Source organism: Carassius gibelio, chromosome A4 (assembly GCF_023724105.1).
Source record: "Carassius gibelio isolate Cgi1373 ecotype wild population from Czech Republic chromosome A4, carGib1.2-hapl.c, whole genome shotgun sequence".
NCBI lineage: Eukaryota > Metazoa > Chordata > Actinopteri > Cypriniformes > Cyprinidae > Carassius > Carassius gibelio.
Window position 1 is genome coordinate 36,397,640 of NC_068374.1, and position 27,152 is coordinate 36,424,791.

The 27,152-nt window shown below is 39.5% G+C and overlaps 1 protein-coding gene across 1 annotated transcript; it reads right to left on the reverse strand.

The window, feature by feature from the left end:
* Nucleotides 1–34: 34 nt before the first annotated feature.
* Nucleotides 35–18,166, reverse strand: LOC127971222 (beta/gamma crystallin domain-containing protein 1; the record flags this gene model as incomplete). The annotated part of the gene is made up of 20 exons (XM_052574127.1): nt 35–924; nt 2,096–2,258; nt 2,369–2,527; nt 2,652–2,775; nt 3,052–3,191; nt 3,296–3,428; nt 3,514–3,626; nt 4,223–4,252; nt 4,377–4,503; nt 6,582–6,727; nt 9,176–9,302; nt 10,908–11,056; nt 11,422–11,457; nt 11,537–11,663; nt 13,254–13,393; nt 13,489–13,636; nt 13,714–13,832; nt 13,994–14,032; nt 14,337–14,492; nt 14,627–18,166. Coding segments are annotated over 20 exons (5,805 nt in total), but the record flags the coding sequence as incomplete, so codon positions are not given.
* Between the last annotated feature and the right edge of the window lie 8,986 nt (nt 18,167–27,152).

Sequence of the window (27,152 nt, forward strand, 5' to 3'; positions counted from 1 at the left end):
GATCATGGCAGCAATATTTGATCTAGATATTATAATAGTTTTTATTAATATTTTGAATGTTTTTTTCTGTTCCATATGTTATTGTTTTAAATTGTATGAATTAATAACTCTGCATAACGACATGTTTTTCATGAAAATAATAACTCATACACAGAATACATACACAATTCAACTAGACAATATTTGGATAAATGAGTTGTAATGAATTAAGTTTTTAAGTTAAACAAGGATGTTGTTTTTACAGTGCAGTCCAGTAATAAATTCAGTTATTGATTTAAAAAAGCAATTTATAATTCTCAGAATTACAAGAAAAAACTCATGTAATTCACTCCACTATTATCTGTTTTTTTGTAGCAGTGCATAACTCGTGGCCGAATGCAGATCAGCACTGGTCTGGTTTGTGCTGACTGTGAGAAGAGGCTTCTGTCTGGAGCTCCTGAACCATAAAACACCAGAATCCCCTGACAGCCAATCAGCAGCCAGCCAATCCCCACGGGCCAATCAGCACAGAGCTGATCTCACGTCTCACTGATTAGAACACAACAAACTTTTTTAAAAAACATTTTCTAAACACTTTGTGCTTTAATACAGTGTCCACACAGGCACGTTTATACGCTTGACACATAAGAAAACAGTTATTATTGTTCAAGAATGTGTTTTCTTCCTGTCGATCTGAGAGTTCATCTAAGAAAATAACACAACGTCCAGCTGATTATGGTCATTTTCCATCCACTGGCTCTCATGAGAAAGAGAGTCCTCCTGGTGCAGCTGCCTCACAGGACGCTGGTCCCCCTGGCGCAGCTCCGCAGCAGAGCAGTGGGTCCTGTGGCGCAGCTCAGAGGAGCTCCAGAGACCAGCGCTGATTCAGTTTGTCAGGGTGGAATTCGTTCACGATAATCTGGTGTTTGTCAAACTGCTGACCCCCTGCAGAGGTCAGAGCCAGATCATTAGAAATCATTATTTATATCACTGTATTACAGTTTAAGTTTAAGTTTAAGTCAAACCTAATAATATAGTAAGTACATATAGTCATTTAATATTACCCAGTACTTTAAATGTACAATTTCACAGCAACATGGACACCTTAAAATAAAGTGTAACCTATTATTATTATTATTAATAATACATTAAAATAATTTCTGTAATAATATCTTGGGGAAAAAAGTCACTAAATTAGTTTAAAAATTACATTTTCATGCACTAAATTTTTAATGTAACAATGCTAAATAAATAAATATTAATAATAATAATGGCTCTCCAAATATGCTTTGTTTTTCTTCTAAAAAATATATAAATATTTGTGTTCTATAAATATATATAATAAAACTTATTTTTATTGCTTCATGTGAATTATTACACAAATATTTCTCAATGAGACTGGCTCTGTTAATTAAATGTGGATTTTAAATAATTTAATTAATAGATTTTCATGTAAGTTTTTCTGGTACTGAACTTAATTGGAATGGGTTTTCATTATTCTGTTTTTAAACAATAATATAAAAAATGATTTTGATCACTATATTACACTTCAGAAGTAACTGTTTTGCACGCAGTGCTTAAATGTCATAATGCAAAAGAAAATAATAATGGCTTAACAAATATACTTTGTTTTCTTCCTGCAAAATATAACTTATTTTCATTGCTTCATGTTAAATGAGTTGCAGTTGTGTGTGTGTGTGTGTGTGTGTGTGTGTGTGTGTGTGTGTGTGTGTGTGTGTGTGTGAGAGTGTATCCTCCTCCAGCAGGTGGCGCTACAGCCTCGTGTTCACATCACTCATGTATTATCAGCTTTATTCAGTCACTTCATCAGTTTCTATCTAACAATATTTATGTGTACTTTAGAATTTTGTTTTTTATATTTAACTTTTTTTTGTAATGGAGGAGTTTATGGAATCTTTAGACCTTTTAAAAGTTTCTTCTGAGTTTGTTGAGTCTTAATAATGATTTCTTTTTTAATTTAATCAAAAGTTAACAGTTTACAGCAGATACTGACATTAAATGATCTAAATATCAGTCGTCGCTCTATCGCTTTAATAATAATAATAATAATAATAATACTAATAATAATACTAATGCGATGCGATCCAGTGCTGACCTTTGACCTCCAGCACAAGCTCTGGTCTGGCGTGACTCCGGATGATCCCGTCGCTCGAGACGCTCCAGAGCTGCTGCGGTGTTCCGGCTTCAGCGGAGAGAACCACTCTACTGCCAGACATCAGGCCACCAGAACTCACACACACACACACGTCCAGCAGAGCCTGACACACACACACACACACACACACACACACACACACAGACACAAATTAATTGCAAAATAATTAGTTTAAGCAGAAAGAGCTGAGGTGTGTGGTGGGTCAGTTTCTACCTTGCACTGCAGCTGACCGTCCTGATAGGTCCAGATCTGCTCAGCTCCGCCCGTTTCCTCGCTCACCTGGATACGCATCAGTTTGATGTCGTCCAATAATCCGATGACGGACATCAGAAGCCCCGCCTCTTTGTTCCGCAGACGGAAATGCACTTGTTTCTGTGCCAGTGAAACACAAACACATTGAGCAACTATAGATCCATCTCTCCTCTAGACACGCTGATAGCCCCGCCCCCAGGGCTCATGATTGTTCCCAGGAGCTGCAGTGGGCGGAGCCTCTCACCTGAATGAGCGGCCGAAGCGATCCGATTCGCAGCCAGGAGGAGAGTTTGGGCCAATCAGGAACGGCGCCAGGCTTCAGCAGGATCTGAGAGCCTCTGAAGTTATGATCCTCGTACAGAACCCAGCTGTCAATCACACACACACACACACACACACACACACAGAAACTATAAATGCACAGCACACATGAATATGAAGTAAAGGAGTGTGTGTTGTGTTGGATGCTGTGTCTGCTTCACACCGCTCTGTTGAATCTGACGAAGAGCTGAAGTTTTTCCACTCTCACATACTCAAAAACTAAGACTTGTTTCCAGCAGATATGTCAAATCTACAATCTGAATCACTGTGTTCATGGAGCCCAGATGAATGAGTGTGTGTGTGAGTGTGTGTGTGTTCCTCACATGCCGCCGAGCACCAGCACAGAAGAGACTCTGGAGCAGCTGTGTGTGAGCTGCAGATTCACCGAAGCCGTCTTCAGCGGCGTCCTCCGTCCTCGGAGTCCAGATCGCTCGAACAGCAGCAGCGTCGGCACCGAGAGCTCCTGACACACACACACACACACACACACACACACACAGCTGTCAGAACACTACACACACCTCTGATGAAGCAGAGTCACATGTGACGCGTCTGAAAGAGACTCACGAGTCCCGTGGGCTGCAGAGACAGCACTGATGCGTCCGGCTCAGAGAAACCCATCGTCCTCAGATCAGGATAAAAACCCTCCTCCAGAACACACTGATGACCCGAGAAACACTCGCCGCTGAACGCCTGCCAGCTGCGCACACACACACCCACACGCGTGAGAGCAGAAACACACACACACACACACACAGACTGATGACGGAACAGATCTGACGAACCTGCCCGCATGAACCCTGCAGGAGCGCACACTGAAGCCGCTGGGGATTGTGGGTAATGAGTCCTTCAGCAGGACAGATGTTCCTCCGAATCCAGACTCAGAGAATAACTCCATCTATTACATCAACACAACCACTCGCCATATTAACACCTTCTTAAATTAGGATAATCAGAACAAAAATATATGTATGAAACAATAATTTGAAAATTAAATAATAACAATTATTTTATACCAAACTAAAAAATAAAAAGAATCTAATAATATATAAAAAATATGTATATATTTTTATAATTAATTATATGTAAATTTTTTTAGGTTTAATTAGAATCATGTAGATATGATATATAATAACTATAACTGAAATTCTATGTGTGTGTGCATATATAAAAATATTATTAATAATATTTTGTATTTAAAAATAATAATTAGGAATACAAATTGAAATAATGTTTTACTTAAAATATTTAAATAAACGTAATAATAATCATTTCAATAATAATAAAATTAAATGTTATTATTAATAATAAAATAATTAGTAAAATTGGAACAACATTATATATATATATATATTAAAACCAGAACAAAATAATAAAAACACACAAACACACAATTCATTATTTTTCCAAAAGAAACTATTAATTAGAACAATTTGAACAAAAAGAAGAAAGAAGAAGAAATAATAAATAAATAATAATAGGTATTGTACAAACCTGGAAGTGGCAGGAGCTTTCCAGATTTTCCTGAAATATAAAATATTCAGATTATTAACTGATCTTGGGTCATTATTGTCCAGTTAGAAAAGCAGAACCGTCTCTATGTTGATGGTCAGATCGCGGTGTATTCATGACCCGGTCAGTCTCTCACCAGGATCACGGGGACGGCCGAGCAGACGCGGCTGTGGGAGGAGCCCCAGTCCTCCGGGCTTCCGTACAGACCCTTCTCCAGAACATACTGCTGACCCGAGAACCCGGGACCCTCGAACACCACCCACCTACAACACACCAACCACACACATTCACTTCTGTCCTCGCTGAACGTTCTGAGATGATTTATTCAGCTTCAGAAAATATATAAATCTCAGTTTTAAAACAAGGACCCTTACGACTGGTTTTGAGGTCCAGGGTCTCATATAAGAAGAACGCAGCTGCAGTTTTGTTCTGAAGATGCTCAGTGTTTAGTGCTTTACATTCCTTGAAGCCCAAACTGACATTTAATGCAGAAAAACTACAGCGTTTCCAAAATAATGAGACTCACAGAGCCAAGGAGCCCACACATGTGCCTGAACAAATCCAGACCTGCCTTAATGCATGCATGCGTCTCACACACACACACACACACACACACACACACACACACACACTCTCTCACACACACACACACACACACACACACACACACACACACACTCTCTCACACACACACACACACACACACACACACACACACACACACACACACACACACACACTCACGCAAACACACACACACACACGAACACAATTACAGAAATGCAGTCATTACGTCTTTGCCTTTACTGATGTTCTACCTCAGTCTTTTTTCCAGTATAAATATATAAACATTCATTAATGAAGATATATTTACTGCAGAAACACAATGCATTAAAATAAATTGTAAATCAGAAAAATATCTGCCTCTGGAGTCAGACACATGAACTTGTTTTCACTGTAGATTCTATGGAAGTTTGTTTCCACCAGTGTTTTTCTTGGTAATTATAACAATAACAGTTTTGTTTTGTTTGCTTTTCAGTTTTATTTCAGTTTTTTTGTTTTTGTTTTTGCAAATTTGCAAGTTTATATCTCTCAATTCAGTGTTTTTCCCCCACCACAGAGTTAAAATGAAAAAAGTAACTAAATTTCATCTTACAATTCAGTGTGTGTGTGTGTGTTTGTGTGTATTTATGTGTGTGACAGAGTGTGTGTGTGTGTGTGTTTGTGTGTATTTATGTGTGTGACAGAGTGTGTGTGTGTGTGTGTGTGTATTTATGTGTGTAACAGAGTGTGTGTGTGTGTGTGTTGAGCACTTCAATTTAAAACCAGAAACATGCCTGTATGTGTTTAGACATTTTGTTTGAAAGGCAGTGCCCTTCACACACACACACACACACACACACACACACGAGTAATTACAGGGAACCGCATGGATTGTGAGGAGCTCAGCAGCAAAAGCAAACACTCTTTCTATCGTTTCACATGATTTGCATTTCTGCTCGTCTGTTATTGTCATTTTCTGGCAGACTCTGTTGCTCTGATCAGCCCGAGGCCGACCTGTGTTCGTGTAGGTGTCACATGACCTGCTTGGGGCGGGAAACTATGTGCATTTACCTGAACAGGTCCGATCATGAGTTCTGTGGAAGCAGTAGCAGACTGAAACCAACGGCATGTAACTTTGAGCCAGTTTCTTGGTCGGACGGTTTTCTATTGATGAGCTGTCACTTCAGTGATGGACATCCTGATTGGCTGAAGAGAGTGCATTAGAGCCCACCCACTGTTTGGTTCCAGAAATGTTTGCGTTGTTGATTTTTTTTTAGAAAATATATATATTTCGTATTTATTGCTATTATATAAACATTTAAATATTTTGACAGTAAAGCTGGTGCTTCATTAGAGTGGGCGGGCTTTGTTTACTGCAACTCTCTGATTGGTGGAATGTTACACACAGCATTATGGGTAATGTAATTTTCCACCACAAATTCAGCCGTTAAATGCTGTCAATTTAGTTTTATGTTTTGTTCTGTTTTTGACACAAAAAAATAACTTTTAAGTTCACAATTATGTCTTTTTCCTCACAATCCCACAATGCTTCATGGGAGTGAATTTGCTCTCAGTTACTCTCTGATTGGTGGAATTTTCTCATATAGCATCATGGGTAATGTAGTTTTTTGGCACAAATTCAGCCATTAAATTTGATATACAAACTGGTGGTTTAAACAGAAACAGGCACCATCGATTAACAATCCTGCAGCTCTTTAATGGTTTATAAGTTATTAAAAACCAAATTCTCCATGGTGTGTTTTTACGTCTGGTCTCTGTAATGAAGAAAGTGACTCACACTCCGGCCAGGACCTCGATGGAGCGCGTCTGCGGGCCGTAGCGTGTGTTCAAGGCGTTATCCAGCGGCTCCAGGAGGTCCATGCAGACGCCGCGCTCTGAGAAGTCCGGCTCACTAAACATCTTCATATGAGGGGAGGAGAAATCCTGAAAAACAAAGCATTTCACAGCCTTTGGTTGTCTTACATTAGAAAACAGTTGGCATGCGTTCGGCGCTGGCTCTGGTTCGGTAATTTCCTGCCATTGTGTGTCCAGAGCTCATAAACACCGCAGGTATACGCTGATGGACGTTGTGTAAAGCGTTTGGCTGTTTACTATTTGTAGTAATAATGACTGATGGAGATCAGAGATGTGTAAAAATTTCTGAACTGATCCTAAATCAGTAACTCAGTTTGGGGTTCACCTGACCCCGATCACAGGTGATGTTTACACAGCATGTGTTTATGAGTTCAACAGCTGGACAGAGCAGAACAGAGCAGAGCACTCAGTGTTTTATGGCTGCACACACCGGTGCTTTAAATGGGAAGTCAGAATTTCCTATTTACATTCATGCATTTAGCAGACGCTTACAAAGTGACTTACAAAACAGGAACAATTCCACAAACTGGGGTTTGTTAGCTGATGAACAGCTAATTATTAATTAACTCATATAAAAATAAAATTAAACTAAAATTTGCTTTAAATTTAAAAACACTTAAATTAACATGCGATAAAATAATTATCTGCATTAGTTAATTAATGCATTAATAACTTGTTAACTTGCCCAGTCATAATAATATTTTATATATATATATATATATATATATATATATATATATATATATATATATATATATATATATATATATATACACTATAATATAATATAAACATTACATAAATGTATATATTACTTTTATATTTTATTCGTTTTTGTTAAAGTAAAATAAATTTAAGATTAAAATGTTTTAATTTTTTTTAAATGTTTAATTTACCTGGTAAATAATGCAAATTAACTTGGCTTTTACAAAATATGAAGACAAAATTTAACTACTAACCTAAAAGTTGTACCTGTTGCAGTTATACCTGTTATTGTTGTACCTGTTGTACCAGTTTTACCTGCGCTCACTCAAATCATTAACACATCCCTCCACATTGGTGTTCTTTCATTGTCATTTAGACAAACCCGTATAACTCCACTACTTAAGAAACCCACCCCCATCTCTTTTAGAGAACCACAGACTGGTTTTCCTTCCTCCATTCATTGCCAAAACACTTGAACGAGCTGTGTTCAACCAAGTCTCTTCCTTTCTCACACAGAACAATCTCCTTGACAGCAACAAATCTTGCTTCAGAAGTGGACATTCAGCTGAGACGGCCTTGCTCTCAGTTGTTGAAGCTCTAAGACTGGCAAGAGCGGAATCCAGATCTTCAGTACTTATCCTGCTTGATCTGTCCGCTGCTTTTGACCCGGTTAACCACCAGATCCTCCTATCAACCCTACTGGCAAAGAGCATCTCAGGAACCACACTTCAATGGTTTGAGTCTTACCTATCAGATAGGTCCTTCAAAGTATCTTGGAGTGGGGAGGTGTCCAAGTCTCAACATCTAACTACTGGGGTGCCTCAGGGCTCAGTTCTTGGACCACTTCTCTTCTCTGTCTACATGGCATCATTAGGTTCTGTCATTCAGAAACATGGCTTTCCATACCACTGCTATGCTGATGACACTCAACTCTACCTCTCATTCCATCCTGATGATCCGACGGTAGCTATTCGCATCTCAGCTTGTCTAACTGACATTTCTTCCTGGATGATGGACCATCACCTTCAACTTAACTTTGCCAAGACAGAACTGCTTGTGATTCCAGCAAACCCATCGTTCCATCACAATTTCACCATCCAGACTTTCACAGACTCTTTCATTAAGTTCCCTCTGGGTTGAATGACCTGCACAACTCAATCCACATCTTCAAGAAACGTTATCTGACCCTCTAACTCTAGCACTCTCTATTCTAATTCTATACTTACAAAAAAAAATTGTCCCTTTTAGACTTTTAGTCCCTTTTAGCACACAAATTGATTTCTTTAAAAAAATTAAGACTAGCATTTCTAATCTTTTTGTATTCTATCTGTTTTCTTTTTATTTATTAGACAATTAACAAAAAAGTTCTCTAACACTAGCTTGCTCTATTGTTTTTCTATTCTATTAATATAATAATATAAAAACCTGTTATAGCACTTGCATATCATTGTTCTTTTGTTAGTTTTGATTACTTCCATTGTCCTCATTTGTAAGTTGCATTGGATAAAAGCGTCTGCTAAATGATTAAATGTAATTGTAAAATCTCAGGAGGTAGTCCACTAGACAAATCCGGTGAATGATTTACTTTAAAATATTTTCCACTCAGAAATTGCAAATAAGTTTCACAAATTATTACAAAGAAACAAAAAGTAACATACTGAATTTAAACATGAAATTTTGAAGTAAAAAATACATTATCCTTGAGTTTTAAGCTTCAGAACTCATCAAACGCTCTTACAGCTTAAGCACAACATGACTAATCACCCAGCTAGTGAAGCGTGGTGACCGATGGCTAGTAAAGATGAGACTCACCATGAAAACGGGCCGTAGAGAGAGGAGTTGTTCCCCCGTTCCGCCCCAGTCTGTCCAGTCCAAATACTCTCCTTCCTCCAGAACGAACTGCTGCCCCTCGAAATCTTCGTCATCGTATCCCACCCACCTGAGACGAGAAGAGAGTAAAGCATCCAACAGCAGTGTCGGGAGTAACACATTACAAGTAACACTACTTGATCAGATTAGTTACAAGAAGTAACTAGTAACATAACGCATTACAAATAATGCTAGTTACGTAATCGGATTACTTTTTCACAGTAACTAGTAACGTAATGCATTACAAGTAATGCTAGTTACGTAATCAGATTACTTGTTACAATTAACTAGTAACAATGCACTACAGGTAATTCAAGTTCCATAATCGGATTACTTTTTTTTTTTACAAGTAACTAGTAATCTAACGCCTTACAAGTAACAATAGTAACATAATCAAATTACTTTTTTACAGTAACCAGTAATGTAACATATTACAAGCAATGCTAGTTATGTAATCAGATTACTTGTTACAATTAACTAGTAACAATGAACTACAAGTAATTCAAGCTACGTAATCAGATTACTTTTTTTACAAGTAACTAGTAATCTAACGCCTTACAAGTAACACTATTTACAAAATCAGATTACTTTTTTCAGTGACTAGTAACATGATGCATTACAAGTAATGCTAGTTTTGTAATCAGATTACTTGTTACAATTAACTAGTAACAATGCACTACAAGTAATTCAATTTACGTAATCAGATTACTTTTTTTTACAAGTAACTAGTAATCTAACGCCTTACAAGTAACACTAGTTACATAATCAAATTACTTTTTCACAGTAACTAGTAATGTATTGCAAGTAATGCTAGTTACGTAATCAGATTATTTTTTTACAGTAACTAGTAACAATGCACTACAAGTAACGCTAGTTATGCAGTCAGCTTACTTTTTACAAGTTACTAGTAATGTAACATTACTAATAACACTAGTTATGTAATCAGATTACTTGCTACAATTAACTAGTAACAATGCAAGTACAAGTTATTCAAGTTACGTAATCAGATTACTTCTTTTTACAAGTAACTAGTAATATAACGCCTTACAAGTAACGCTAGTTACATAATCAGATTACTTTTTCAAGTTACTTTAAATTCACAAGAAAATATCTGAGATACTTTTTTCAAAAAGTAATGACAGTTGAGAAAAGAATGCAGAAAATGCTAATTCTTATTCAGTATTTTTGTCTTGTTTTAGAGTGCAAGTATCTACAACACCCTTGAAAGGTTTGATTAATTAAAAAATCTAACTGTTATATAATAATATAATATAATACACATGAGAGGTTGCTCTGAAATAAAAACACTGTAAGTTTCAGAGCTCAGAACTAACATTCTTTGATGAAGAAACCATACTAAGATTATAAGCGCAACTCCGGAAATATAAAATAATTAAAAAAAGGCATTTCATGACCTCTTTAAAAGAAACTTTTACTTGAGAAGCAAAATTTCTTCAAGACTTGTTTTCTTAAAAAGGGATCAAAATGAAGTGAGTTTATGCTCAAAACAAGAATGAATATCTGCCAATGGCTGAATTTATTTTTCGATCACTTTTTAAGACTTTTCAGTCATTTTGCTCGATAAACAATGTTAGTTGTTTTAAGGACGTTTGAATGTTTGCAATGGAAAACAAGACATAAATACTGAGGATAAACCTCTGGGTTCAGGACTCACAGGCCTCCGAGGATCTTGAGTGATTCCACACAGTTCAGTCCGTGATCGTCCGGGTCGCTCGGGTCCGTTTCTGTCCTGGTGAAGGAGAAGACGTCTCCCTGAACCTCCATGCATCGGCCCTCCAGACCGGCCTTCTCATACAACACGGCCTGAGACACCGAGCCATGAAGAAATCACACTCTGACCTCAGTGTAAACCGTCTCTGGTACAAATATCTAACACTCTTAAATCAGGAAACTAAGTCTTCCGAAAAAATGTATCAAAATTAAGTACGTTTAAGTGCAAAACAAGAACAAATATCTGCCAATGGGGTAAATAAACTTGTTTTCCCTTTGAATTCAGTTGATTTTTCTGACTCTGATATTTGTTTTTGTTTTAAGCATAAACACGTAAATCTAATGCATTCGTATATATTCAGTCACTGTGCTTCTGCGGTAAATGTATGTTTTCAATGTTTGTCCTGTAAGACATGACAAAACATACTGAGGAAGAGAAGTCACTGAAACTCACAAACCTTGACTGCGTTTGGCTTCTCGACCTTCAGAGCGCCCTGGAAAACAAGCAGAGTTCTGGTGACACACTGCGTGATGACTGCAGACGGGTGAGTAACGCTACGGTGTGATTCGTACCATTCTCAGAGGTCTCAGAGAGCCGACCACGGGCGACGGGAAACCCCAGGCCTCCGGGAACGGATACTCTCCGGCCTCCAGAACCGCCAGCAGACCCTGGAAACCTGGATCACTGTAAACCATCCACCTGCAGAGCAGAGACGACAGCTGTCAATCATCCGTCACCTGATCAACTGACCGAGATCACCTTCAGTGGTTTTTATCTACTTCATCAGAATCTACAGAGAGACAGACTACACAAACAAACACAACTGACCTCTGTTCCATTAAATGCTATTTTGACTTAAAACAAACAAATATGAATATGTTGTTCTGTAAATATTCCTGGTTGTTGTTGTTGTTGTGTTCTGCTGCTGTAAATCATTCACCTCCACCCTCCTCAACAATCTGTGATTTTCTCTTTCTATTCCTGCTTACATTCCTGCCATAGCTTTCATCTGCCATTCTGCCCTTTTCCTGATTATTCCTGTCTTTCCTCTGTGTTTTTGTCACACACACACACACACACACACACACACACACACACACACACACACACAAAAACAATATATCTAGAGTTTACAAGTATTGTGTGACTGAAGTGTCTGTATCTGCCACTTTAATAATTATTAGCATGCTATTTGCCTCTTTCTGTCTGTTATAAACTCTACTGAGAGCATCAGAATGAGTTTTTGTGCTATAGTCTGAGTGCAGGGTTCTGATATTGTTTATATGGCTCAGCGTGACTAATGCTGTGACTCAAACGCTCTTATGAAGCATAACATACTCATGAATCATCATCAGGAATCCAGTCATTATGTTCTCACAACACGGTCTTTGCACTGTACATACAGTTTAGTACTTAACTCTTGTTCTGTATGTGCACAGTTCAGTTATTTAAGATAATTTAAGAGTGACGACCGCATTCTACAACCGTATTGATTTCAGATAAAATCTGGTACTGGCAACCGCATTTACAGTGTGTACAGAACTGAACTGAATAAATAGTAAATAACATATTTAAATGTGTAATACAAGAAATCACAGGGAAGGAGGTGTGTCTTGACCCAGGGTTGCCAGATAACGAGCAGAATAATATTTAAGTATACTTGACTTATACTTAAAAAAAGTCTAAATATATGTGAGCTACAGCTACTCTGGAAATCCATGTTTTCATTGTTGTGCATTAGGGGGCGCTATCCCAAAACAACAGATGCTTCCACATGTAATGTCACGGATCAGACATAAAACAGCATCAAAACTGTGTAACGTTATGGAATTATACAATTATGACCCATGAAGAGTTAACGACGGCCAAGCATTTTGGGATGCTGTAATTCATTCATAGTCTTTTTTTCGGCCTTTGGTTCTAAATGTTATTTATTTATTTATTCATTTGTTTTTTTTTTATGAAACTTGCCCACATTCAAGTGTTTACTAAAAATAATGAAGCTAGAATAAAATGCTTTTGTTAACCAGCAAATACCCGGTTCTTTCTTTTGACGTTTGTATGTTCGGATAGCCTATTCATATAACAACATATGTACAAATTAATGCCTACATAGAGACATAGAGTATTGAAATTGAAAGGTATTGAAAGGTAACTTGCCCAGTTCTCCAAAACAGAAAATGAATCATAATAAATTTTTTGTAAGCACTCAGTAAAGATGTGCATGTCAAGAGCTTCACATTGACAACACACAACCCAGTAAACGCTCAAGGTCCGAGCAGAACTTACAGACCACTGTGGACTTTGATGGAGCCGGTGCTCTGAGGACGGTTAAAACTGCCCACTTCCACAGTTTCATCCACAAACTCAGAGCTTCTGCCCATTCCAGCGGGCTCGGTGAACAGCTCTATCCGGGGAGGAGTGTAGTCCTGCAGAAACATACAGGAAAACACAGCAGTCACTCCCATCTCTTTTGACCTTTGGTTATTGTGTTCAAAACAATAATTTCAAGAAGGTCACTTACTATGACAGCCAGTCGAATTGAGCCAATGACCACAGGGGCAGATGTTTCTTCACCCTCTTCTGTCCATTGATTGGGCAGTTCTATAACTCCTTCCTCTTCCAGAGGGATGCATCGTCCCTCAAATCCCGGTTTCTCATATAATATCCAGCTAGGAGAGGCCAAAATGCACAGTTAAATCTATTCAACTGAAAGGCCCAGTATTTGTTCTCCATAGATGCCACTTACCATCCTCTGACCACTTTAACAGATATGACACTGGACAGTTTCATGTGTGTGGAATCAGGTTGATCCCTGTAGAACTCAAAGGACTGACCGCTGAACTGATGGTGCTCAAATATCACAATCTGACGGCCACAAAACGCCAAATTAGGGCCCAAGATGTCACATATTTTTACTTGCATGTTTAAAGCATAAATAAAATCAACTTTGCTCATGTTATGCAAATAGAGCAGGTTTACAGGTATGAAATTCTCTGATAGTTCAAGGGTTTGAAATTCTTGCAAACCTTTCCAGGACGCCGGTGGATTCCGCGAGAAGCTGGAATCTGAAAGACAAAACGCTGTGGTTAAGAGAGTAATGCAGGTTATTGGATTGCAAATGTTTCAGAATATTTAACCAAACAGACAAACTGTCAAAAACATGAGCCAATGATAACCCAAAGATTTTACCCTGTTCAAAGGTTCAACAAGTTGAACAAGTTTTGGTCAACAAACTTCAAATCTCCCACATCGTCATGTACAAATATGGACACGCATGAATAACAAGCTGGCATGCAGAGCTATTGCAGCTATGAACATAATTATATTTAGCATTTACAAAGAAAATACGCATTTGTTATGGACTCATACATTTGGAAGTGTTCGCTGAGGTTTAGCTTGAGGGATTTGAGCCGCTGGAACTACAGGTGCCGGAGGAATCGTCTCTTCTGGGATCTTCCCATCAGCTACGTCAACAGCCTTATTCAGATCCACTAGACCAGGAACTGAGGCACTTTCTCTAGCCATCTAACCAGAACACACAAATATACACACACAGAACAACTCTATTGTAAAATATCACTTAGCACTAGCTTAGGATATGAATGTATGCAAGTATGTGTTGTTGCTGTGGTCATTGTGATGAATGAGGGATGGCTGACCAGTGGGTTGATCTTATTTGATGGTTGAGCGTTTTCAGGTTCCTCAGGAAGAAATTTCTCCAGGAAACAAGGCAACATTATGTCATCAAAGCAAGGACATGGTGGAGAAGCATTCACATCTACTGTAGTTGTTTTCAGGGCATCATCAGAACCAGTCTGGGTACAATTGAGAAGCAGTGATTCATTAGTGTCTGTAAACATAGTGACTGTGGGGTCTCTTGAAGTTTTTTGGAGATCAGGTATTATTGCAGGTCCATCATCCTTGATAAGTTTAAGATCATCCTGGGAACCACACTGGGTATAACTAGGCATCAAAGGTGTATTAGCGTCTGTTAACGTGGTGATTGAAGGGTCTAATGAAGTTATTTTCAAGTCAGTTGTCAGTGTAGGTCCATCATCTGTAGTGGGTTTCAGTACAACCTGGGAATCAGTCTGGGAACCACGGGGAGGAGTAGAGGCATTAAGGTCAGGTGTCATGGCAAGTCCATCATCCTGGGAACCAGACTGAGTACAACTAGGTGGAGGAGCATCAGTGTCTGTTAACATTGTGATTGGAAGGTCTGCTGAAGTTGTTTTCGAGTCAGGTGCCAGGGTAGGTCCAATATCTTTCATAGGTTTCAGCACAACTTGGGAACTGGTCTGGGAATCACTGGGGGGAGTAGGAACATTAGTGTCTGTAAACATGGTGACTGAAGGTTCTGCTGAATTTGCTTTCAAGTCAGGTGCAAGAGTAGGTTCATCATCTTTCATAGGAGTCGGTACAACCTGGGAACTAGCTTGGCTACCACTAGAGTCTTTTAATAGAGAGACTGTGGGGTCTCTTGAAGACGTTTTGAGGTCAGGTGTCATGGCAAGCCCAATGTCCGAGCTAGATTTTAGAATAACCTGAGAACCAGACAGTGTATCGTGGCTGTTATTCTTAACTAGGGTTTCCTCTATTGGGACCAATTTGGTTGGTTCTATAGTTGGGGCTAGCTGTAATTCTGGAGGTGCTGTATACCCAGAACCATCGCTGGGTGATAACAGTCCACCTGAAGGACTCTCAGTGGGGCTTAAAAACTCCATTCGTCTTCCTTTACTGGGGCTGCGTAGAACGCTTACGATAGAGCATCTCTCCAAACGAGATTTTGGCTTCAGTGTTTCTGTTGTATTTACATCTGTTCCCTCCTCTTTTTCTTCCTCTACCTTTTCAGACCCCTTCCTTGCTCTCTGAAAGATAACGGACCTCGTGAGGATGCTCTCTCGTTTTGGTTTGATCTCTGCGTCCTTGACTTCTGCAGCTTGACTCTTTGATTTTGAACTTGAAGGCAAATCCAAAATGAATTCTCTCCTTCGCCTCAAGCCATACTGGAACTCCTCCGGATCAAAGGGTTTCTCAAAGTGGTCTTCTTTGATGGCAGGCATGGCAAACGGAGGTGCTTGCAGACGATGTTTATTGTGTTTGCGTAGGGGAAGATTGAATGGCATTGCTAGCCTTTTCACATTTGCAATGAAGTCATCTGGGTCAAAATCTCCCGATGTGTTCAGGAGGTTGGTCTCACTCGCAGAGGAGCTCAGCTTGGGATCTGGAATCAACAGCTTCTTCCTTAAAGGACGTTGGTGATCCACATCGAGCCAGCTAGATGGAGAGTCCCTGCTTTGGGAGGAGCTTCCGGGTGCAGCAGGGATTTGTGGAAGGAGAAAGGGTTTGAGGATAAATTCATTTTTTCTTGTGGATGGAGTTGTAGATTTAATGGAGAAGATCTTCTCTTTCACTGAGACTTCAGGACCCAAGGGCTTTTCTGGTGAAGGTGTGGCCTTGCTACTATCATTGTCTGGTGGTGATATTGTCTTTTCTTTGGATGAAGGAAGTGGAGTTATATTATTTCCATTGATAGAGGTTAGGGGGGAATGGGATGATGTTGGTAGTGGTGTGGTCTTTTCATTTTTAGTAGTGATATCAATGGAGACTGGTGGATTGGTTGAAGATTGTAGAGGTGCAGCATTTTCTTTAGTTGTGGCTTGTGGAGGTGTGGTCTTGTCATTATTTAAGACTGATGGTGGTTTGGTCTTGTCATCACCTGAGCCTAATGAAGAGGAGGCAAACTCAATGGTTGATGATGCAGATGGAGTGGTCTTTTCATTATCTGAGCCAGATAATGTGGAGGTTGTCTCAATAGTTGGTCCTGGTATAGGTTTGGCTTTTTCATTGGCTAATGCTGCGGGAGGGGTGTTCTTTTCATTAGCCAGGCCAGTCAAAGTGGAGATTGTATCATTAGTTGAGGCTGGTGGAGGTGTGGTTCTCTCTTTGGAGTCTAATGACGATGTAGTTTTTTCATTAGTTGAGGTTGGTGAAGGTGTGTTCTTGTCATCATTGGAGCTTAATGTAGCAGAGATTGTCTCAGTGATTGATGCTGGTAGGGGAGCAGTCTTTTTTTGGGAGGTTGTTTTATTGGTTGAGGATTGTGGAGATGTGGTCTCTTCATTAGTTGTCCATTTATTACTTGACTCTATTGTAGCTGTGTTCTTTTCATTAGTTGAGGCTGTTGAAGGCACTGTCTTATCATTAGCTGAGTCAGGTAAAGCAGAGACTGTCTCATTAGTTGAGGCTGGATGAAGTTTGTTTATGTCGTCACTGGAGCTTAATGTAGCAGAGAGTGTCTCAGTGGTTGATGCTGGTGAAGGTGTAGTCTTTTCTTTAGGCGAGGCAGGTAAAGTGGAGGTTGTGCCATTGGTTGAGGCTTGTGGGGATTTGGTATTTTCATTAGTTGTCATTTTGCTAGTTGACTCTGATGGAGTTGTGTCATTTTCATTAGATGAGGCTGGTGGAGGTTTGTTCTTTTCATCACTGGAGGCTAATGAAGTGGAGGGAGACCTAACGGTTAATGAGGCAGATGGTATGGTTTGTACATTATCGGATAATGTGCAAGTTGTCTCAATGGTTGGTGCTGGTAGAGGCGTGGCTGATTCAATGCCTGATGCTGTTGGAGGCGAGGTCAGTTCAGTAGCTGATGCCCTTAGGGGCGTGGTCTGTTCATTTGATGCTGCTGCTGGGGGAGTAGTCTTTTCATTGGCTGATGCTGTTGGAGGCATGGTCTTTTCATTAGCTGATCCAGTAGGAGATGTGGTCTTTTCGTTAGCTGATCCTGTTGGAGGCGTGGTCTGTTCATTAGCTGATCCAGTAGGAGATGTGGTCTTTTCGTTAGCTGATCCTGTTGGAGGCGTGGTCTGTTCATTAGCTGATGCTGTTGGAGGCGTGGTCTGTTCATTAGCTGATGCTGTTGGAGACGTGGTCTGTTCATTAGCTGATCCAGTAGGAGATGTGGTCTTTTCGTTAGCTGATCCTGTTGGAGGCGTGGTCTGTTCATTAGCTGATGCTGTTGGAGGCGTGGTCTTTTCGTTAGCTGATCCTGTTGGAGGTGTGGTCTGTTCATTAGCTGATGCTGTTGGAGGCGTGGTCTGTTCATTAGCTGATCCAGTAGGAGATGTGGTCTTTTCGTTAGCTGATCCTGTTGGAGGCGTGGTCTGTTCATTAGCTGATCCAGTAGGAGATGTGGTCTTTTCGTTAGCTGATCCTGTTGGAGGCGTGGTCTGTTCATTAGCTGATGTTGTTGGAGGCGTGGTCTTTTCGTTAGCTGATCCTGTTGGAGGCGTGGTCTGTTCATTAGCTGATGCTGTTGGAGGCGTGGTCTGTTCATTAGCTGATCCAGTTGGAGGCGTGGTCTGTTCATTAGCTGATGCTGTTGGAGGCGTGGTCTGTTCATTAGCTGATGCTGTTGGAGGCGTGGTCTGTTCATTAGCTGATGCTGTTGGAGGCGTGGTCTTTTTGTTAGCTGATCCTGTTGGAGGTGTGGTCTGTTCATTAGCTGATGCTGTTGGAGGTGTGATCTGTTCATTAGCTGATGGTGTTGGAGGCGTGGTCTCTTCATTAGCTGATGGTGTTGGAGGCGTGGTCTGTTCATTAGCTGATGCTGTTGGAGGCGTGGTCTGTTCATTAGCTGATGCTGTTGGAGGCGTGGTCTTTTCGTTAGCTGATCCTGTTGGAGGCATGGTCTGTTCATTAGCTGATGCTGTTGGAGGCGTGGTCTGTTCATTAGCTGATGCTGTTGGAGGCGTGGTCTGTTCATTACTTGGGGCAGGCAAAGCAGAGATTGTCTCATCAGTTGAGGCTGGTTGAGGTTTGTTTTCATCATCATTGGTGGATGTTGATAGACCTGTAGTATTTTCTTTAGTTGAGGTAGGCAAAGTGGAGGTTTTCTCATTGGTTGAGGCTGGTGGAGATGTGTTTTTTTCGACAGTTTTTGGTTTTTCAGGAGTGGTTATTACTGGTGGAAGAGTGGTCTCTTCATTATTAGTTTTTTTATTAGCTGAGTTTGACAAAGTTGTGTTCTCGTTATCACTGAAAGCTTTATCATCTTTTGGGGCTGGTTCAGCGGTGACCTGGCCAGATTGCTCAGTACATGTTTCAGTGGCTTTGGATGACAAGGAAGTGGGCTTCTTTTTTGCTGAAATCATAGGTAGATTGCCATTATTAGATGGTATTTCAGATAAAGTATTTTCAAGGCTAGAGCAAAGTGCATTTTCTCCAGACTGTTTAAGAGAGTCAGAAACGTGATCTTCCACCTGCACAGTGTGTATATCTCCATTTATTACAGATGTAATTTCTGTGCCGGTGATTTCACTATGGGTTTCCTTGGTGCCTCCATTTTTAATATCAGTGCTAGGCTGTTGTAAATCTCTTTTATTAGACACTGCCTGTGTTTTCTGTTCTTCTCCGCTCTCTGATTGGTTTTGTAGGGGTGGCTCATCTCTTTTGAGACCGCCTTCCTCTGTAAAGGGAATTTGAGGTGAAATTATGGCATCCGTATTTTCATTCTGGTCTTTGACCAGTGTAGGGTTTGGTGTTGCCGGTGTCCTACTTGTAGTAGTAGAGTTTTCTTTAGTCTGATCAGACAATTCAGAGTTTAACTCTGAAGTCTGAGTCTCTTTACCATCATTGGTTGGCAAAACTGTAGTGTCTTCCTGTCTCACAGCTGAGGTGTTCTTTGATTTACCGTGTTTAGTCGTCTTTGTTGTAATTGCTTCTTCTTCATTCTGCTTGGTTGGCTTTGATGTACTGACTTCAGTACTATTTTGGTTTGTCTTGGATGGTGTTTGTGCTGATTTTGGCTCACTTTCAGTGGTATTTTCAGTTTTTTTCTCAGGTAAGACCAGCGTATCCGTCTCACTCCCTCTGTTTCGCATGGCTTCTCTCCTGGAAGCTGTAGTGCTGTTATTGGCTGGCTCAGAGGAGTCTTTAGCGTTGGCCTCCTTCAAGTCCTCCAGGGACGGTGGTTTCTCTTCTTTTGTCACAGATGGATCTGGTTTCCCTGACTCTCCAAACGATGTGTTTACAATCACGTCTCTGTTCCTCTTCCCCTGTCCTTCTGAGCGCTCATGACCAAGCTGCTTTTGGCTGATGTTTCTCAGTTTCTCTTCCGTTTTTGAGGTAATCTCTGTCCGCTCTTTCTTCTCTTCATTTGAGCTATGCTGTTTCTCCTCCTTGCTTTTCATTTCTTTAGGAAATTTTGTGTCCGCATGTGGAGAGTCTGATATTTTCTTTGTGCTTTGCATAATTTCTGCTGCTTTCTCCAAACTTGGAGGGACTTTAGGTGTTTTGGTTACGGCCTCCCTAGAAGAGTCGGGTCTTTCTTTATCAGAATACTGCTCTGTGGTCTTTAAAATGTCTACAGGAGGTTTGTCTTTGGTGGGGCTCCGTGGATCTTTGCCCCGACGCTTTTTAGATCGTGAGCTGGTCTGGTTTGGTGATTTCACCTCTGGTGTCTCATCAGTAGGTGATGAAACCATTGGCGGAGAATCCAGCTCTTTATTCCCAATGTTTGAGTCACTTGTGCTTTGTGTTGCATTGTGGGATTTGGAGTCTGTTTGATCTATGTTTAAATGAGGTTTGGATTTAACCTTTGGCTCTCCGCTGGTATCTGTCTTTGCTGTAGATTTTTCAAAACGTTCAGATTGCGATATTTCAGCCATTTTTGAATGTCCTTCGCTCAGCGTATGACCAGACGGCAAAGTCAGATTATCTCCCCCCTTCCGTCCTGCATTAAAATTCATCGCCCTCTCTTTAACCGTCTGGTTTGGAGGTGCAGAACTGGACCGGGCTCCGGCACGTTCTGTGAAAAGACGACTGGCCACATTTCGAGCTGGAGAAATATCCAGGTGACGCAGGTTTGTGGAGCTGCTGACTGCATTGGTGTCTCCTCTCTCAAACAGACTGATCTTGTCTGCGATTCGGCCTTTGGACTTCACATTGGTGCCATCCGCTCTGTCCTCTGGATATCTGTAAAATAAAGAATAAAGGTCAAAACTGGGTCGAATGTCAAGTTCACACTTTTCACATTAGTATCTACTCCCTTCATTAGCTTTTGACTCATTATCTTTCCTCTTTCTTTGCTCTTCCTTGTTTGCAATCTTCAGTTCTTTCTCTCTGCTTGAAGCAAGCCATAAATACATTAAGAAAGTCAATTGCCCTTCTTCATTAGCATTCATTGAAAGTGACTAGTATGAACTGCAAGATAAAATTTCAAAAGCTACAAAACAAGATTACAAGCTGATTCCTGATTCTTTGAAGTGAATGAGAGATTACTGTTAAGCTACAAAAAGCAAGAATAGCATAAAAATGCATCATAAACGTTATGACTCTAGTGCAATCTTCTTAAGTAATATATGCTTGTGTAAGGGGAAAGCTATCAGCAAATAACTTATTATCATAAATGCACTGCAAAAAATGGTCTGCTCCAATTCAAGACCTTTTAATGCGTTTGGTTTGTGGAAGTGTGAGTTAAGACTTTTTCAGACCTGTAGAAACCATGCATTAAAAATCACTTGCACTGAATGGAAAAGAAATATCCTTCAAAATATCTCCTCCTGGTTTTTAGATGAACTGTTGCTTTAAGAGCTTCTGGTGCATACAGTAGAAAAATGCAAGGCTGACATCAAGAAAAACTGGCATTTAACTATGTAAATACTTAATTGTTATGAAAAAGCCTCTTTTATTGTTTGAACCAGATCAGATAATCTATGACTTTACAGCCCAGAGGAATGACAAACACCTGATAATGACCTGTGAGAGAGCATATTTCACAATATGACGCATGATGTTTAGTCCTGATGATCTTTAAGAAAGATATCCCATGTTCAGATGAAGCACATTCAACAGTTTGCTTTGAAACACTGCAAAAAAAAAAAAGATTTTCTCTTGTTTTCTAGTATAAATGTCTAAAAATTCTTGAATCAAGATGCAATTTCTTGCTTTAAGAAAAACAAAATCTTTTGTAAGTTCAAACCAAGCAAAAATATCTCCCAATGGGGTAAGAAAAATGATCGTGTTCAGCCTTTGAATTAAGATATCTTTTCTTGCCCCAATAGCAGATTTTTGTGTGTTTTGAGCATAAACTAACAAAATATTGAATCATAAGTCATTCTACTTGTCAAATAAATGCATCTTGATTCAAGAACATTTAGATATTTATACTAGAAAACGAGAGAAATCTTTTTTTGCAGTGTATTTCTCACTGATGTTTCGTCTCCCACGACTTAAATCCAAACCCAAACAGCAACTTCAGCTTTAAAAGCTCACAAATCAAACCAAATGGCAGAATTGAGTTTGTTATTCCTGTAAGCACAGCTGCGAACAGGTTAAACAGGTATAATTCACCTGGCTCTTCCATCAGATCTCAGCCGTTCGGTGTCTTTACGAGTCATATTTTGGTCTTCCCTCTGTTCCTCCGAGGCGACCAAGAGCTTTTTAGGGAAGACCACCTCGCTGTGAGACACCTTGATGCTCCTGCGCTTGGATTCGGCGCTCTCCGTCAGCCTCACCACACGTTCCTCATCCATATCTGTATAAACCAGCGCTGCTCGGGCGAGTGAATCCACATCTGCGTCTTCGCTCAGGTGTGTTTGGGAGACATCTTCACGGTTCCCTGAGTTTGGCGCTTCTGCTCCAGGGGTTTCAGGAAGGCTGTCTGGCGTCTCCTCAAAAGCTGAGTCGGCGCATGTCATCCGCGGGCCGCCGGTCAAACTGGTTGCTTCAGGGCTTTCAGGTTGAGGACTGGTTGGGGATTTAGCCCCGCCCCCATCTCCGTGGGAGCTCCGCCTCTTCCTGCTAGATCTCCTCCGGCCCATTTGGTCACAGAGATCAGGTGACCTTCTCCTCTCAATCGACGGACTGCGTTGGAGTCTCAGATGTTTGGCATTCCGCTCGAGGGCTGGGCTCGTCTCGCCTCGTGAGGGACTGTCTGTCTCGTCTGCTCTGGTTTCTCTGTGGTCCTCTTCTTGTTGTGTTTGGGAGGTGGGGTCATTTCTGCCCCAACCCCAGGACAGCCAGCTCCCGATGCGACTCAACACCCCTGGGCTCTGCTCCTGTGGACTCTCAGCCTGCAAACACACACACACACACACACGTTTGTTTTTGTGTAAAGTGTGTTCATCCCATAGGTGTAATGGTTTTTATTCTGTAGAAACTGTATATTCTATCTCTCTTCACCAACCCTACACCTAACCCTAACCCTCACAGGAAACTTTGTGCATTTTTACTTTCTCAAAAAAACTCATTCTGTATGATTTATAAGTGTTTTGAAAAATGGGGACATGGGTTATGTCCTCATAAGTCACCCTCTCCTTGTAATACCTGTGTCATACCCATGTCATTATACAGAGTTGTGTCCTGATATGATACAAAAACAAGAGCACACACACACACACACACACACACAGACACACACACACACACACACACACACACACACACACACTGAGAGTCTTATCTGGAACACTCACTAGAGGGCAAAAATTAAAGAGCAATGTTAGATTATTATTTGTTTGATGCATATACTACAAAAAAATTATTTTCTTGCTTAGTTATTTCTCTAGTTTTTTTTTATTTTATTTTTTTTTTATAAATATCTGAACATTCCTGAAGCAAGATGCATTTATTTAGCAAGTAAAATGACTTAAGACATTAAATCTTGTTTTCTGAAAAAAATCTGCAAAATTTTGTTTTATGAAAAAAAGAATCACATAGTATTCCTAAATTAATGCATCTTGCTTCAAGAAAATAGAAAACGACAAAAATTCTAAAGAATTATTATTATATTTTTTTTTGCAGTGTTGTTTTTATATCTGCTACATTATTTTCTTTCTCAGTATTTTCTTAGTAATATCTAAAAATGGTTGAATCAAGATGCATTTACTTTAAAGGTAAAAAAAAAAAATTCTGGGAAAAAAAATCTAAATGTTAGTTTTTGTTTAAAACAAGCAAAGATATCTGCCAATGAGACAAGAAAAACAATCTTCAGCCCATTGGTGGATATGTCTGCAGTGATGGGTGCTTCATGAATCATTCGTGTGATTTCAGTAAACGAGGCTTCGTTACATCACATATAACTGTTTCAAAACGTTTAGAAGTTGGTTTTGAAAACCATTTGAACTGGTTTTTACCTGATCTTTAAAAATATTTATACATTTGTTTGTAAAATGAATAAAAGAACACATACAGACACTTCATATATAATAATGAATAGTTCATTGCATTTAATACATTCCACTTTCAATAGAACATTTGCACTGGGTTTGTAAAAGTGTTTCTTGCAGAGTGTTGTGAATCATTTTGTGAAGCAATTGGTTCAGGAGATTTAAAGCTCCAAAAAGGTTTTGGTATCTGATTTAGTTAACTGAGATTTCTGAGTAAGCAATACATTTTGAAAAAATAAAACAAAGGAAGATTTTCAAGCAAAACTGAAAAAATGTCTAATTTTCTGCACTATTTTTAGATCACTGACTACAGATGGATGTAAATGAGTAACGCTGATTAAGCAAGAACTGCTGTCATTAAAGTAAAAGACAGACAACCCAAACACACAGATTACATTCTGCTTAACATATGACAGCAGCTACTGACTTCCCTAGTTTGGAAAATATACAGTGGCAGTCAATGGCTGCCGTCAACAGTTAGGTTACCAACATTCTTCAAAGTATCTTTTTTATCAGAGCAACAGAGCAAGAAACTCATGCAGCTTTCAGACAATGTGAGTTTGAGCCTGTGAAAACTTATCCAAAGTCATTTTTGGGATTGTTTTTTTACATAAAATCATCCTTCATAAGGAAAAGAACATTCTCTGGAACCTCTTTAATATTGACCGAGTAAGACCGTGTCAGACATTGAAATCAGAGAGAAATTAATGCACTGAAATCAAACTGAGATGCTTGTTATCTCATAATTAGATAATCAGACACAGAGAGGGTCACAAATGATCAAATTACATTTTTAGTGAACTATCCCTTTAAGGAGGACATTATGCATATATATATCTGAAGGCATTATTCAAACTTTGACTTTTTGTCTAATAAACTTAAGCGAAGTGTTTTCTCTCTGATCTGAACACTTCATTACTGTGAACAGTTAAAAACGCAGCAAAAGATTCTAAAGTATTTCTAGGTTGTTCTAAAATGACATTCTGCAGAACCTCTGACAGTCGTTCTAGATCCGAACTCTTGACAGAAACTCACGAGCTGTTACTGATCCAGTCCCGAGAAGATCCAGATCCACGCGAGCGATCAGACGCGCGTCTCTCACGAGCGCGAGCGTTAATTATTCGCGCGCCGCGGGAGCGCGCGGAGACAGAGGCAGAGCTGGATTGGGTTTCAGAGGATCAGATGAAGAGAGTCTAACACAGAGAACAAGAGCTCATTCAGAGAGCCTTCAGATGCGATTCTGAGCTCCAGAAGAGAGTCACACACACACACACACACACACTCCACAACAGCGCTTGAACTTTCTCTTGAATTTTTTTTTCATTATGATGCATGCTTAGTGTAGATTCACTTGCAAAAACAAACAAACAAAAAAACACCCTCCAATCCCCTCTCGTTAAAAAAAGAAAGAAAGAAAGAACACGTTCTTAATGTTCATGTTGAAAAAAAAAACATTCTTAGATTAACATTCTCAAAATTCTTATGTACTCGATGAACGTTCCAGGAAGCGTTTGCTATCACCTTTAAGTATCTAATCATGAAAGAAAAATATAGATTTATTCTTGCAATAAACATTTATATACATGTGGGTGAAAATGTTAATAGAAACACTTAATTTATAGCTTTAAATAATGTAATGACGACAAAAAAATGGAAATTTTAATGTTCTTAAAATAAATATTCAAATAATTAACATTTAAAAAAATATATAAAGTTGTGATAAAGATTTTTACAATCTTTTAATAACATTCCAGTCACAGCTAATAAACTGTACATTTTAGTGTTCGGTACAAATAAATGTTTAAGGTAAAAAAAAAAAAGATAAAAAAGTAGTAGATAAATAGTAAATAGGCTATAAATAGTAAAAGTTTTTGTATTTATGCAAACTTTAAATGAGGTTCTAACATGCAACTACGCTCACAAGTTTTTATAACTAAAGAAAAGTGCAGCTGAAAGCGTAAGTGAAACCTGCTTCCAATAGAAGTGTTATTATTTGCAAATGATGGTAATCAAGATATTTAGCCCAGATCCAAGCATGCATTCATTCATTCTCCTCGTCCATAATTAAAAGAAATGCAGAGAGACTCACGGCCGGTCTTCAGAGAGAAGAGTGTGTGTTCACTGGAGAGATGGAGCTGATGCTGGGCTTCTCGTGTAAAGAAAGAGAAACTAGAAGGTCTACGCTAATTATTTACCTGAGCGTCACACCCACACCTTTCCTTCTCGAGTACAGACCTGTTCAGAGCGAGACATACACACTTCACAAACCCATTCTGACCAGTCAAGAGAAACGTGCCAGCTTACCATGCTCCAGCAGCTCAGCAGAAGAACCTCGGCTGATCCTGAACCACAGAGATCAACTCTTCTGAACGAATCTCATCTGATTCCTCTGTTATATAATAATGTGAGCGTTTCTCCTGCTGTTAGAGGAGCAGGTGGATCTGTGTGAGGACAGAGAACACGACAGGTGTGACGACTGTTGTGTAACGGCTGCGGTCTGACGACACACACACACACACACACACTGAATTATTAATGTATGCAAGGCCTCCACACCCACAGTTAGACTTTGGCATTGACGCCAGGGTCTAAGTGCTTTAATGAGCAGAGAAACACATCAAAAGAATCTCAAAGTCTGTGGGGACTTGCTTTGACTCGATGACAAACAGGTTTATCTTTAACAAAGGTTATTGCTTTCCGATGATTACACCTCCCAGAGGAATATAAAGAAAAACTACACATGCACTCTTAAAAATAAAGGTGCTTCATGATGCCTTTTTGTCTTAATGGTTCCATAAAGAACCTTCAACATCTTAAGAAGCTTGTTTTTGCAGATTAAATTATAAAAAGATAAGAAAGAGATAGAATTGTTTGTGTTTAGCTGCTAACCTCAGTCTGATATTCGTAGGAGAGGTGGCTATACGACTGGACATCAATCCACTAAAAACATGAACTACATGAGTGCTTCAATAATAAAAGCATGTTTAATGTTCGTGATGTAAATGGATTGGTGGAT